General features: G+C 45.3%; 1 protein-coding gene across 1 annotated transcript; it reads right to left on the bottom strand.

Moving 5' to 3' along the window:
- Positions 1-10,051: 10,051 nt before the first annotated feature.
- LHYA1_G008542 (uncharacterized protein) lies at positions 10,052-12,049 on the bottom strand (the record flags this gene model as incomplete). The annotated part of the gene is made up of 1 exon (XM_031153462.1): positions 10,052-12,049. One exon carries the CDS (start codon positions 12,047-12,049, stop codon positions 10,052-10,054), a length of 1,998 nt encoding a protein of 665 aa, XP_031002062.1.
- Between the last annotated feature and the right edge of the window lie 1,516 nt (positions 12,050-13,565).

Genomic DNA, 13,565 nt, shown 5'->3' with positions numbered 1-13,565 from the left:
TGTATCATTTTTGCGCCCCCCCAGTGGCGACTCGCAGCGAGAACTCGTGTTGAATGTGGTACCAGAGAAAGATTTGTATCTACCTGGGAAAGCCCGGGACCTAGGGGTGGACGGCACGTTCCACTGCCATCTGGCTAGATAATAAACCCTGCGCCCATCGGTCGTATGTGTTTCTAGAAAGTCAGTGAGAACACCACGTGATAGATCTTACGACGACTTAAAGTGGTCTTCTTAGTAGCTTGACTCCATCTGTATCCGAGAAGGCAGCTAGCTGTCTCTAGAAGCTTTTTTTAGTTTGTTTTCAAAACGTTGTTCTTATCTCTATCCCGCCCTATCGCCATATCGGTTTCGGGTTATGCAGGAAGGAAGCACTTCTTTTTTATGGGAGCTTCGCTCATTCGTGGAATCGTGTAGGTGTTTATTCTAAGAGAAGTGAAATATCGAGCCGTCCTACTAGCATCCAGGCGATTCTAACGATGCGGCCTTGACTATGTTCGGGAAGAAGGACCGAGGTTTTCACCGGTGGGGATGGTGGGTCAGCTTAGGGTTGTACAGCTTCAGCAAATTCTCGTTAGAAGGTCCCTAGGTCTATCATCGGGGTATGCGAGTCGTATGAGAACATACTGGTATATTGCTTCGTGCTTGGCACTAACCCTATGCTAAGAGTTGCCAGCCTTCGAGGCTCCCACATTCGTAAAGCCACTTCACATCGCAAGCTTATTTGGAAGGCTAAAAGTCTCCAGATGTCAGTCGTTCTTGCTGGATGTTCGAAGATACCGAAGATAGATAAAGGCTAGGTAGCTTGGATCACCTAGCTAGGAGAAAAACATCCGGGTCATCTGATCATCGCCTCTCTGTTCCATTAAATTGCTCGGGAAAAAAGAGCAAGTGAACAACAGGCCGGTACAAACCCAAAAATTGCCAAGACTTACCCCAGCCCTCTCAATTCCCTCTCTCGAGTCTCGACAAAGCAGGCGCTGGAACTTTACAGTTGGACTTATCTAGAGGGCCAAAAACTTCTATTTGTAAACCTTTATTCAATCAACATCATCTAACAGTACCGAATCCTTCCACCATTTAACTTTCTCTACCTTCGTATAACTTTTTCCGCGCCCATAGTGCAGGTAGTGATCCTACTAGCGATATCTAAGAATCTAACTCTTGTTCTACCAACACATCATACCACTCTTCAGTAAGTTTCTAACTATCCGCTTCCATAATACTTTAGACGGATTCGAGGCTGCATGAACACCTAACAACAAAATTGACAATTAGACTTCGACGGATCGAAAGAAAAAATGAAGCTTCTTTCTCTTCAAGAAGGTCGGGTCGGTCTTGGCGATATATATGACCTGCTCAATAGAGTCAATACCAACTTTGCAATTTGCGCATGTGGGCACGATTTGCCTCACTAACAACAACCAACTACTATGCACCGAAGGATCCAACAGAGCTTTACAGGCGAACTCCTATAGCATTTCTTTGTCTACAAATGTCATCCAAGCTGTTTTGAATGGCTGCGAATGGTACTGTCAGCTTTCGATTCCGGCTTCCTCTTGTACGAAATGTCTTGACTTTTCTAAAGGAGCCGCAGTGCAAAGGCACACTAGAGTGACCCGATCCTGTCATTATGTTGTACCCTGACAGTACGAAGTACCGTATTAGCTGCTGCTTTAGCTAAGACCTGCTCTGTTCTAAGACGCCGTGCTATATAGTACGATGTCATTTGTTGACTTTGTGATTGATTCGACTTATCATCTGCCTCGTGATCAAGATTTTCTTTTGAGAGATATATGATGATGCAAACAGAGCATAGTAGAATTTGAAATCGGCTTTAGTTTCTTACATCCGAGGACTTTTAATTTGACCTACATTTGATCGACACTAACCAAATATGGCATGCATTCGCTTACTTAGGTAAAGGGGGGGACAAGTCGGACGAATCCCGCACCTCCCCCTAAGCAAGTGTAAATGGTAGCCAGCTGTTGTATGGAATTGTGGTCGCTGAGTATTTGAAAACATCTATTCTATATAGTAAAACGTACCAGCAACTGCATAGCTACAAATGCTTTGCGTGCAGCATCATGTGAGAGAGCGATGTTTGGTTAGTGGAAACATGGACGCTGCAGCAGGCGCCATGCTGCGCGATGCACAAAAGATACAGCCTCACGCTCAGCCCTCGAGTGCGCCTACCTCAAAATTCTTCACAGCCTCAACATCTCAAAAGCACTTTTTACAACGAACTTTTATCATCTTTCATAGACCTTCGCCAATACTCCCCGCCTTTGCTTGTCCACCATGGAAGGACTCGGCGCCGCTGCCAGCGTGATCGCCGTCACCTCTCTGGCACTGCAGCTCGTCGAGAGAGTCAAGCATCTGTGCGACTTTTGGCAATCTATTAGAGATGCTCCAGGATCTATTCGCGATATAGCTAAAGAATTCCATGTTCTTTCAGGCATTCTTGCGAGTATTGCGAGTACGACGCTGCTGCCGGAAAGACAGAATGAAAATATGAAGCTGGTTTTGGAAACTTGTATGTATCTGCCTTTAAAACCCCTATTCAGAAAATCATGGTGTAACATCTGTTGTTCTTATCCAGGCGCATCTCAAATCGAAACGCTACATTCGATATCCAGAAAACTCGAAGAGCGATTTTCTTCTACTTCCAAGACAGAGCGCAAGTGGGCCGCTATCAAGACAGTCTTTAAGGCCGAGAAAATCAACCAATTCTTAAATGCCTTGGAGCGAACGAAAACAACATTGGTTCTAGCGAACCAGCAGCATCTTATGGTGATGGTGGCAGCAGGGTTTCAGGAACAACAACTATACCGGAACGCAATGATACATTTGGTGACAGATAGTCACTCCCAGAAAAATATTGTGGGACCAGTCTCGGGCGTCAATCTGCCACCAATGGTTAGCCGTTTCTTAAAAATCGATGAGAACCAAAGCCATGAGATCGAAAATCAGTGGCGTGGGGCTCAATATAATATGACCTCTAATTCAAGGACTAGAATTCGCCCGCGCCGAACCCAAATTGCGGCGTCGTACACAAGTATCAGCAGCATTTTTGGTAACTTTACCCTCAAGTCACGAAAGTTTTCGGCACCATCAAAAGTGTATTCGATGGTAGAAGAAGACGGGCAACAAACCAAAGAGAGCTACATAACTATTCGACCAGCTCTATGGCTCGCACGTTTTGGACTCAAATATGGCATACAAGTCGCGATTTCCCAGTCCCTGGGGAATTGGAAGCATGTTTTGAATACATTTCGACCCGTGCCTGACGACTCTTTGATTTTTGAGTTCTGCAAACTAGGCAATATTGACGGTGTCAGGCTTCTCTTAGATAAAGGGGACGCATCGACTTGGGATACGGATTCTCTAGGTCGAACACCATTGCATGTAAGTTCATGTCATCACAAATGATTTCCCTTATCTAATTTGTTGATTTTTTTTATCTCAATTGGTTTTAACAAACTATAAGGTAGCTGCAGAACATATCCATCCTCAACTTTGTGAAATCCTCCTCGGCGTAGGAGCAGACGCAGAGGTCCGAGACGACATAGCCATGTAAGCGTCAGAAATTTTACGAATGAACCCCATAGTCCTAACTAATTATATGCATTTCAAAGGTCGGTTTTCGAAATTATCTGTCGATCAAGATATGCCGGAACATCAGTAAACAAGATCAATGTTCTTCGACATTTCATCCACCAAGCGGAGCTGTCAGAACCTGGAAATAGAAACTCTGGTTGGTGGGATATTGCCGCGTTAGCAAATTGCCAGTTTTGCGAAACTGAATTGGATAGTCTCTATATGCCCAGATTATCCAGCTTCACTTGGTTAATGAAAATATTAAAGGCCAGTATTAGGGAAAATGTTAGCGCTTCCGGAATGGCCGTGATACTCTGGGGAATAAGTTTGCATTGGAACAATGAAGATATGAAAGCAGTTTTGGCCGACCTTAGTAGCCCTACCCGCATCGCAGGATGGAGCGGATGGACGCCACTTCATCATTGTGTTTAGTTTCGAGACTATATTCACGCACGCTCACTAGTACAGCTAAGTGCTAATATCCACTCGACAGCCTTAGAAATTTTGTGGAGTCCTACTGAGGAGTCTCCAACATCTCTTTCATTGTATTCTTCTGCAGCGTTCTTAGCCTGGCGTCAAATTCTGGAAGATGAACAGCTGCCCTTTGAAGATTTCATCACACAGGAACTTCAAGAAGGGCCGTTAAAGTCGCAAAACTGGAACAAAGCTTCTCTAATGCGAGTATTCACCCTGAACCTTAAGGCTACGGTCTATCCCGACGAACACCGGTGCGAATACTGCCATAGCGTAGGCCGCCGATTTAGCTTGGTCGAGATAGGTTGGCAGGATATCCTACAAAAGTTCAATCCTAAGAAGGAGATTATGGATTTAATCGACGATTTTAGGACCACTGACGATTCCAACTCGTTTGGCTCTATTGAGGAGTCCGAGAGGTGCATGTCTCAGCACTCAAATGACTCAACAGCTGCGGAGACAACAAGTTATTCAGGAATTGACCTTCCGGATATGGGAATGGGTCCCTCAGATACCCGATGCGATGAGGCCCCGAGGAACTGCAGCTTTAAATTTGAATGGGTTTGTGTTAAGTGTTGGCACAAGATGATTGGGCCCATTGGCAACAGCGACAGCGAGACCGACAGCGACAGCTATAGCGATAGTGACAGCGACGGTGATAATCCTCGCTGTGACGATAATGGCGATCAGGATTGTGACAGTAGCTCGGACGATTCTCCTTTTCTCTTGTCGATCTAGTCACTTTTGAAGAGTACATACATTGTGCAACTCAGCAATTTGGAACGAATCAGACTCATCTTCGCTGTTCCACTATTTTCATGCCGACTTACTCTTGTTTGAAATGGCGCCTAATGAGCCGCGAAAGCTACCTGAGGTCTCACTCCCACTGGACAACTGTGCGGTTAGCAGAGTTTGGAGCAGCAGAAAGGTTTTCCACTATTCAGTCCGAAAACGGCTTGACATTCCAAATTCATTTCTGTTTATATTTGTATTCTCTCTAACTGAAATAACTGAAAAGAGCGAATGCGTTTTCGGCTTTGTACCTAGCGATGGTCATGTAACTACTAAGGTTTTCTCCTTCAAGCGCACTTATTTTCTTCGTACTAGTTTAGGTTAATAAATCGGGTTTCTAAATTCATCAGAATTCTAAATTCTGTAGCACTAGTACAATTACAAGAATTTGGAAAAATATATTACTTGATAAGAGACAATAAGCAGTGAAAATGAAAGAGCTGGTCTCGCCGACGGTAGACTATGCTATTATTCTCCCCTGACTTAGTCGAGCCCCTGAGATTCTTTGCTCGCTTCTCACCTTTATGTCCAAAGTATAAGCATTTTGTATTTATGAAGCATGAATCAAAATAGTATTCAAGTGCTAAGAATAACAATCCTTAGTCGATAAAATAATGTTTTAAGTAAGGAAGGTGTTGGGATAATGGGCTGTATCCCGACCTTTGTAATCATGTGACCTAGCTTAGTCATTCGCTTAGTCAGCAAAAGACGCGTATTGTCTTTTGCCTACAACACCACGAATACGAAGCAACATCCACCAGAATACCAGTATCATACTAACTACGCGTAGTAGCAACGTGATCACGTATTAACCTGTGATACCAACAGAAGGCGCATTAACATTGATTGATTTATAAGTCGTGGAAAACTAGAAAGATATACACGTGACTTCATTAAGTAGAAAGTTCTTTTACTTTATATAGCGAAGACTTATAAAGACTTCTGGATAGGATATATAGCTATATAGCTCCAGCTAAGCTCAAGAAAGTACAAGAGATCGAATTCGACATTGCAAGTAGGGCGCATTAGTATGACCTAGTCCCGTACAAGCAGAAGGTTCTCAAGTACGGTATTGAGCAGATAAAGTTAATCTAAGCCCTCGGGTATCCGTAGTCTATAGATCTCCTACTATTTCCAAGAAACTATGAGCTAAGCATAATAGACTGCTCTAATGTTATCAGTTATAAAATTGTAAGTGTTTTGTTGCAAATCGCACTTTTTAAATCACATCGATGTATTCACTTTAGCTCATGGAAACTTACCCTATTCAGACGCTGTATTAAGATCTGCTGCCTTGGTTTGTGGTTGTCTTTCTTAGTATTAGGATTTATAAATTGTAATAAAGTAATACTCTATAAAGAGCGAATGTTTCTAAGTATTAACAAAGAATACTAAAATCATGATGTATATAATCGAACTTCTAAGGATAATTCTATCATGTTATTAAAGGTCTAGATAAACAAAAGAGTACATTTATGCTATTAGCTTAGCAAGGATTTTTATTCTTAAAAAGATATTTTGTAGGGAAAGGTAATAATTATTTCTATAGCTAAACTAAAAAAGTTCATCGGTCTAATAAGGTATATAGAAGTAGGATCTTCTAGTATATTCTTACTATTGCTTATAATTCATTAAGTACTTAGTTTGGCAATACTAAGCGGTAGCACTTCTTTTAATTCACACTTAGAATGAGACCGATTTCGATCGTGGTGGACTTTCTTCCTTTCATTCACATTATGATTGACTTCCAACCTGGACGACCTCAGCCGAAGTCAGGCCTTTCGCCGACAGTTTAACAAGTAGTATAAATACAGCTCTGGGGACTTCTCTCCCAATAATCTTTACCACTCAGCGCGACGCGACTTACAAACCACCGAATCTTCTTACAACGCAATACAACTACCCTGGGCCATCCTTGACGCACATTAAGGTAATACATGCTATTTGCACTTCCAGCATCCCATCAAAAGTCAAAGCTGACCGACATCATATGATAGGACCGCATCTTCCCCCTCTTTGAACAGCATTCAAGTACAGTGAGACGCTCACCCTACGACATCTTGAACCAAGCGAAAGTCCGACGACTACTAGTCCATCATGGGAAATGTCAGAAAGGCGACATCTTTCTGGGCTGCTTCGACTCCCAAGGAAGAAAGCTCTCCCCCGTACGCTGCTCGTCTACTCGATAGCTTCTATGTCTAATTTGAATTCGCTCAGAATGCTCACTGCTGTCACCACCAAGAGTGGTAAAGGCAAGAAGCGCAAGGCAGAGATTACTTCGTAAGCCAAGCAATTTTGTATCCAACATCAAGCTAATTTTACTTCGCATACAGTAATATGACCAAGGGGGAGTTCGCCAAACATAGAGCTCTTCTCACTCGATACTCTACGGCATTTCGTACCCTTAAGAAATCGGATGACTTCAAGAAAGCGAGCGTGGAGGAGCAGGTTAGGATGAGACAAGAGTCTGATAGGAAGATTAGAGAGAAGTTGTAAGTCACAGGTGGCTCTTTCTTCCAATGTCAACACACTTCCATTGCCTTACCCGAGCAGTCTTTGTCCCCTAAGATGAAGTTTTAAGATACACAATGCTGAGCAGTTTGCTACTACCTGACAACCGATCAAAGCTCATCCATCTCGAAACAGAGTTCATTGAAACTCGACTAACTTATTCGATTAGTAACGGCCCGGCATCTATGAAGGGATCCTACCAAGCGAACAAAATCAAGCGACAGAATGATAACGCCAAAGGTGTGGAGCAAGTTCCTCAGTTTGTGGCTACGAAGAACGAATCCGGAAGAACACTACTGCCTAGCAGCAGACCGACCAACTATCAGTCCAATACTTCCGAGACCGACACTTCTAAACTCGGCGCTGTTAACACCAGCATTCCCAAGACTGACAGTCCCAAACCCACAATTCCAAAGTCCAAAACCGCGAGCTCCACAGTCACCCGCACCCGAAGCGGCCGAATTGTCAAGAACAACAGTAGAACACCGTCATCTACGCCTAAGGACATGACGACAAAAGTCACCAAGTCTAAGGCCGGGACCCGGTCCACGAAAAAGAAGCGCAAGGCGAAGAAGCCGCATAACGATACGCCGTCGGTTCTGTTTCCTGACTTGGTCATGTAAGGGGTTGTAACTGGGTCTGTATTTATATTGGAGATGGAATACTGGATACGTCGAATAATTAATTGCATGTGGATATGGATACGATGGATACGAGATAATGGTAAATGATGGAGATATGTGGTCAGAGCATAATGAATAATTCGATGGACATGAGAGAATGATGAATAATGGAAATATGAGGTTATGGAATAATGCATAATTCGATGAGCTTTATCTGTCAATTGATAGCTGAACAAGCAAATAGCTGGTAGCTTTTAGAGCTTCTAGAATACTCACTCAAATGCATACGCAGGAGAACGAACGAATGCAATTAATAACAGCAGACCCTTTCTTGACAACAAAGGGCATTCAAAACAAGCGATGGTGACATTACAAAGGCAAAACCGTAGTCCCGACCCTAAACCACGACATTCGATTCTTAGCAGGCTTCCTGATAGTGGCAGAAGTCCTGACAATTTAAAAGTAGGAATCACCACCATAAAAGCGAATTTCTGTAGGTATACACATACTGCACTGGCCTGGCCTAGTAAATATGTTGTTTCATGGTTGCATTTATAGGTGTAGAAGAGATTCTAGTCAAGGTTGCAGAGATGAAGTGAAAGCCCACCAGGGCCTCATCGCTACTAAATCTCAACTAAAACCATCGAGTACTATAAAACCATCAGCGCTCCGCACAAGGAATACACCAGGCTAAAGTTCAAACCCATAACTGCAAACAACATATGCGGAGACATACCATTTTACAACAGATATACACACCCTCCACTTCATTCTTCCCCCGAAGAAATAAAACTTCCTTCTCCATAAAGCTACCGCCTGCTATAGCAGTACGCGATGGTTCTAGCTTGCTGAAAAGTCGGCTGTGAAGATACTTGCTGTCATTTCTCATAGCCCTTCATTCATTCCATTCTACCTCGAGACGACGAAGAAGAAAAAACAACCAATCACCAGTTGCGGCCGGCATCCAAGCTAGGGAGTAGACTTGATATGGGCATTGACTGGGGATACCTCGACGTTGTCATAGATGGATGTATGGGGTCAGAGAAACATTTACCTTTATACGAGTACCCTGCGCTCTTCCTCCCCTTGTTTCCTCTCCCACCTTTTCAAAAAAACCCCGTCCAAAACTCCCCAATCCCCCCTTCTATCACCAAGCCGTTGTTACACGACCGACAGACCGATCGATAGATATAACTTGACAGCACAGCACAACACCACACCGCACTATAAGAAGATTGTATATGTTGTAGTAGACTTTGTACTGAAAGGTAGGGTAGGGTAGGGCGAGTGAATTGCGAAATGAGAGAGACTTCTCGATATATATATGTACGTAGAGGAAACAAGGTACATGGAAATGTTAGCACGACGGGCTTGTAGGGGAGGTCGAATGCAACGTTGAGTTGTCTGCTCTCGAACAGTTCGTATTCGCGTTATATATACATCTTCACTTGAAGAAGCGCACTCTGCATCTCGACTTAAACATTATTGCCAACGCATAAAGTGGCGCAATCAATCAATCACAGAATACTTGAGTGCTTCATGTATGCAACGTATCTCATTCTCATCTATACGTCTGTCTCCATTCCTGCTGTTCTATGTACAATTACCACCCCCTCATCATCTATCCATCGTCCAGCTCCATACCACAAATATGCACACTTCTCTCTCATCATATCATCATATCGTAATGTTCATGTCGTCAATTCATATCCATCCATCTCTTGTCCGTGAAAATTCGAAACAAACCCAGCCAAAGAAAATAAAGTATTATATTAGAAACAAGAAGATAAACTCGGAACTCCGACGAATGAGACGACAACAAGCTTTTTCGTGCAATGCACAAAGAACAAAAGTAAACGCCAAGCCAGTCCTGTTAGCATCCTGGCATGAATTTCATATCGTAAAGAGGGCATCCTGTATCGTAAGGTTGAATGTATACTGAAGAAATTGGTAGAGTTGTAGCGCCGATAAATGCAAATGCAAATGCAATGCATCAGATTGTGCATGAATGCATGAAAATAGATTGAAGAAATGTGTCATTGCCCAAGCCCAGCTTATTCGGCACCTCGACGCCTCGCAGCGGCCTCCCGCTCTCGGATCTCCTTGAGCTTCACATCAAGCTGCTCAAGTCGACTCTGAAGACTAGGACCTTCACCGAAGTCAAAAGATTCGATAGAATGCCGGGTCTGATGCATAGTGGCAAAGGCGCTTCGCTTGATTGTACTGTAACCATCCTGAAAGAGGCGTCTGGGAAATGTCATGCTCGGTCCTGATTCTGAGAAAGGGGAACCAAGACGTGGAGGAGGCTCGAATGTTGCCGAAGGTAGAAGCTTCGGGTTAGTTCTGGGGCGTGATATTGAAAGTTCGACGTTTGATGGAGGCAAATGTTGGAAGATGCCTGGAGCACGAAGAGCTTCATCACCCAGACTAAACCCACGACTTCTGACACGGCGTTGGTGACCTAGGAGAGTACCAAAAAGTTGCTCGTCGAGGATACTGGGACGAAGAACAGCCCCGTTGGGACTTAATTCCTCTTCGAGCGCATGCTGAGCACGTCTCTTTTGTGTCCCGGTCAAGGAGCGAGGCTGATCGAATCTGAGTGGCGAGCGGAGTTGTGGCGGACCAGCGTTATCAGACTGGGTTCGAGTAGGCGAGGGACGAGAGGTAGATGGAGATTGGGAAGAACTGGGACCATAAGTACGAGCTAAGAAGGGCGATGCCAACCGGCGACCATTATTCTCATGTTCAGACCTGCCGACGGTTAAGCCCCGGGATTTCCCGAAGCCTTTTGGCATAAAGTCAGCTGTAGGAAGGCTCGAGTCGGGGGTCATGGTGCTCGGAGAGCCTTCCGAAGCGAGAAGAGCAAGCGGTCCATCTGGCTGCATGCTCTTAGAAGTGCTGGTAGTCAGGGACAGTGCAATGTCTTTGGTGTTAAAGGATGAAAGTTGAGGCTCAGGGGTTCGCAAGCGAGAACGTTCAATCGGCTTTGCATGAGTGAAGGGAGTTGGACTTCGAGATTGTAGATGTAGGTGTCGCTGGACTAGACTGGTGTTCTTGCTCTTGCATAGCTCACGGAGGTGGTTTCGGGTCGCGCTGCTTGAATGCGGCCATTGCGCATAGACCTTGGGATTCTCAGTGGGAGTAAGACTGCCACTCTTTTCTGAAGCAAGTGATGGCATACTGCCCAATCTTGCCGATCTTCGCAAGGCAGGAGTAGCCGGTTTTGGTCCTTTCCAGCTTCTCCTTGCCTCTCTAGCTACTCGATGGCAAACACCCTCAGGGGGTATAGCGCTAGCACCAATACGGAAAGGCGTGACTGTAGGATCTTGTAGGTAAAGCATATATGTTGACCAAAGATGTTCACTCATCGCCTTCGTCCAGGGCGCATCATTTCGAGTTTTGCTGCGGAGCTTTTCGTTCAATCGAGCGAACGGGGCTGGTTCTTCGAGATAAATTGCTTTTCCTTTTCCTTTGGATATGGAAGGGAATCGGAAGGGATCGTCTGTATCTGAATCCGGGCTCGTACAGCTACCATCATCTGAGGGTCGTGATATTCGGCTACCGCTGTAGAATGAATCGTCTGAGTAGTCAGACGCATTGGAGAGGGAGGATGTAGGTCGTGTAAAATAGTCGTCTGGGGAAGAGGCGCCCATAGACCAATCTGGTCGCCGAGGACCTTCATCCATGGGGAATGAAGGCACTGGAGTTTTTGGTGGGGAAGAGAATCTGTTGTAGGTTTGAGGAGCAAGCAATCCAGAGGTCTCCATCACCTCCTCTTTACGGTCGGGCATATCTGAATCCTCCGATATATTTACTGGCAATTCAATTGTAGGCAAAGGTAGATCGGCTGCAGCTACCGAAGCAAGAAACTGTTCCGTAGGTGCTTGTAGGCTCGATACATTGCGCCTCTTGACCTTGAGACGAGTAGGTCTGGGCGGAGAGGGTTGTTCTAACTCGTTCGCGGTTGTAGGTTCTGGGGTCGTTGGTTGACCTTCGTGATAACGGAAGCCTCGTGGGAGCGTTGTAGAGCAATTTGAATGTTGGTAAAACATGGTGCTTATAGTGTATCAACGCGACTGGAATGCGGGCAAGAAGTGTGGGAGTGTAGGAAGCAAGGAGTCCTATCCGTGGAGGAGGGCGTTGTACAGCACTGTTGGCGGACGCTTGGTGTATGATTACAAGAAGTATGGTACATAAGCTCTAGGTGAATTGAATTAAAGAAAGCAAGGTTGACGGTGGCATTCAAGTTTGATTTCGCGGCGGTCGGCGAAACAGGATCTTGATAGCGAAACGAGGAAGCTCGCTCGATAGATCGACAATCGCAACGCGATTGCTGATGCTATCGATAGCAGCAATTGTTGTTTCAGAGTATATTCTCCGGAATGTAGGTTCTCACACGTTTTGCATGGGTATCTGCTGACGTCGGTGGACTCGTGATTGCGAGGCTGGAGTGTTGTATCGTATTTGAGGTTGTGCGACAATGCTCGAGCAATTGCGACAAAGAAGCGGTCTGTCTGTGTTCGAGAGGAGAGGAGAGGAGATTTCGGGGAGTATGGCAATCGAAGTGTAAGGACCGGATGAACTTGGAGATTTGTGTGTGGTTGTAAGGCGGAGGGTGGGAGGTTTATTGCTGCTGTTATGATGTTTCTTCTTTTTGTCGCAACTTCGATCGTCAATTTGTTGCGCGTGTTGTTATTGGGCTCGAGTTCACCCCTTTCGGAATCAAAAGTTGACGCAAAGGAATGAGGGAAAGAGAATGAGTAGAATATGGAGGGGTTGAAGTTGAAGGCGAAGTGTAGTATAGTATAGTGTTGTGTGGTGTATTGTAGCGTAGTTCCAGAAACGAGTGTGAGTGGTGGTGGTGTTTGTAGTGTACCGCAAGTCAAGGACGAGAGGAGAGCTGGCGCGATGCAAGTGGGCGTGGGGAGAGCGCGAGGGGGGGAGGGGAGTGCAGTAGGTGAGTGGAAGAGATTGGGGAGAAGTACAATCGGCGATGCCTCCGTTGACGAATGAAAAAGCGGTCTGGCTGGAAAAAAGGAGTCTGGATTGGGTGGATTGGAGTAGTTCTCCCCTTTCTGGCTTGGTGAAAGCGGATGCGGATTATTGTGGATGTGGGTGGGTATGTGGGCATGGTATGTAAGGTATGTATGTGGGTGTGCGGCGGGTGAAGGAAGGAACTGGCTGGAGCGCAGGAAGAGCAAGTCGCGTCTGTGGTCTGGGAAGAGAAAGAGACTAACCGCAGTCACTTACTCACTCACTCACTCACTCACTCTCTCTCTCTGTCTTATCACCCCACCTTCACTCAACCACCAGTCCACGTCCAGTCCACGAATCTCAACGACTCTTCAATTGAACCGTGCGCCATGCAGTGAGCCTTGGAATTCTTGTTGATCCTCCCTTCCTCTCGATGCTCTTTGGCAAGTAGAGCCTGTAAGTGCAGTACGGCATTCAAGAGGGTGGATCTTGCAGTTGCAGTTGCAGTTGGTGGACACAGCATGGGACTGGGGCTTCCTGTGCAGCGTACTGTAGTGTAGGATTCTTGAAAATGTGACGAATCGCGGCATGTAA

This window comes from Lachnellula hyalina, assembly GCF_007821495.1.
Source record: "Lachnellula hyalina strain CBS 185.66 chromosome Unknown contig00191, whole genome shotgun sequence".
NCBI lineage: Eukaryota > Fungi > Ascomycota > Leotiomycetes > Helotiales > Lachnaceae > Lachnellula > Lachnellula hyalina.
Note: the sequence above shows the minus strand (reverse complement) of the source record. Positions and strands in the feature narration are given on the sequence as shown.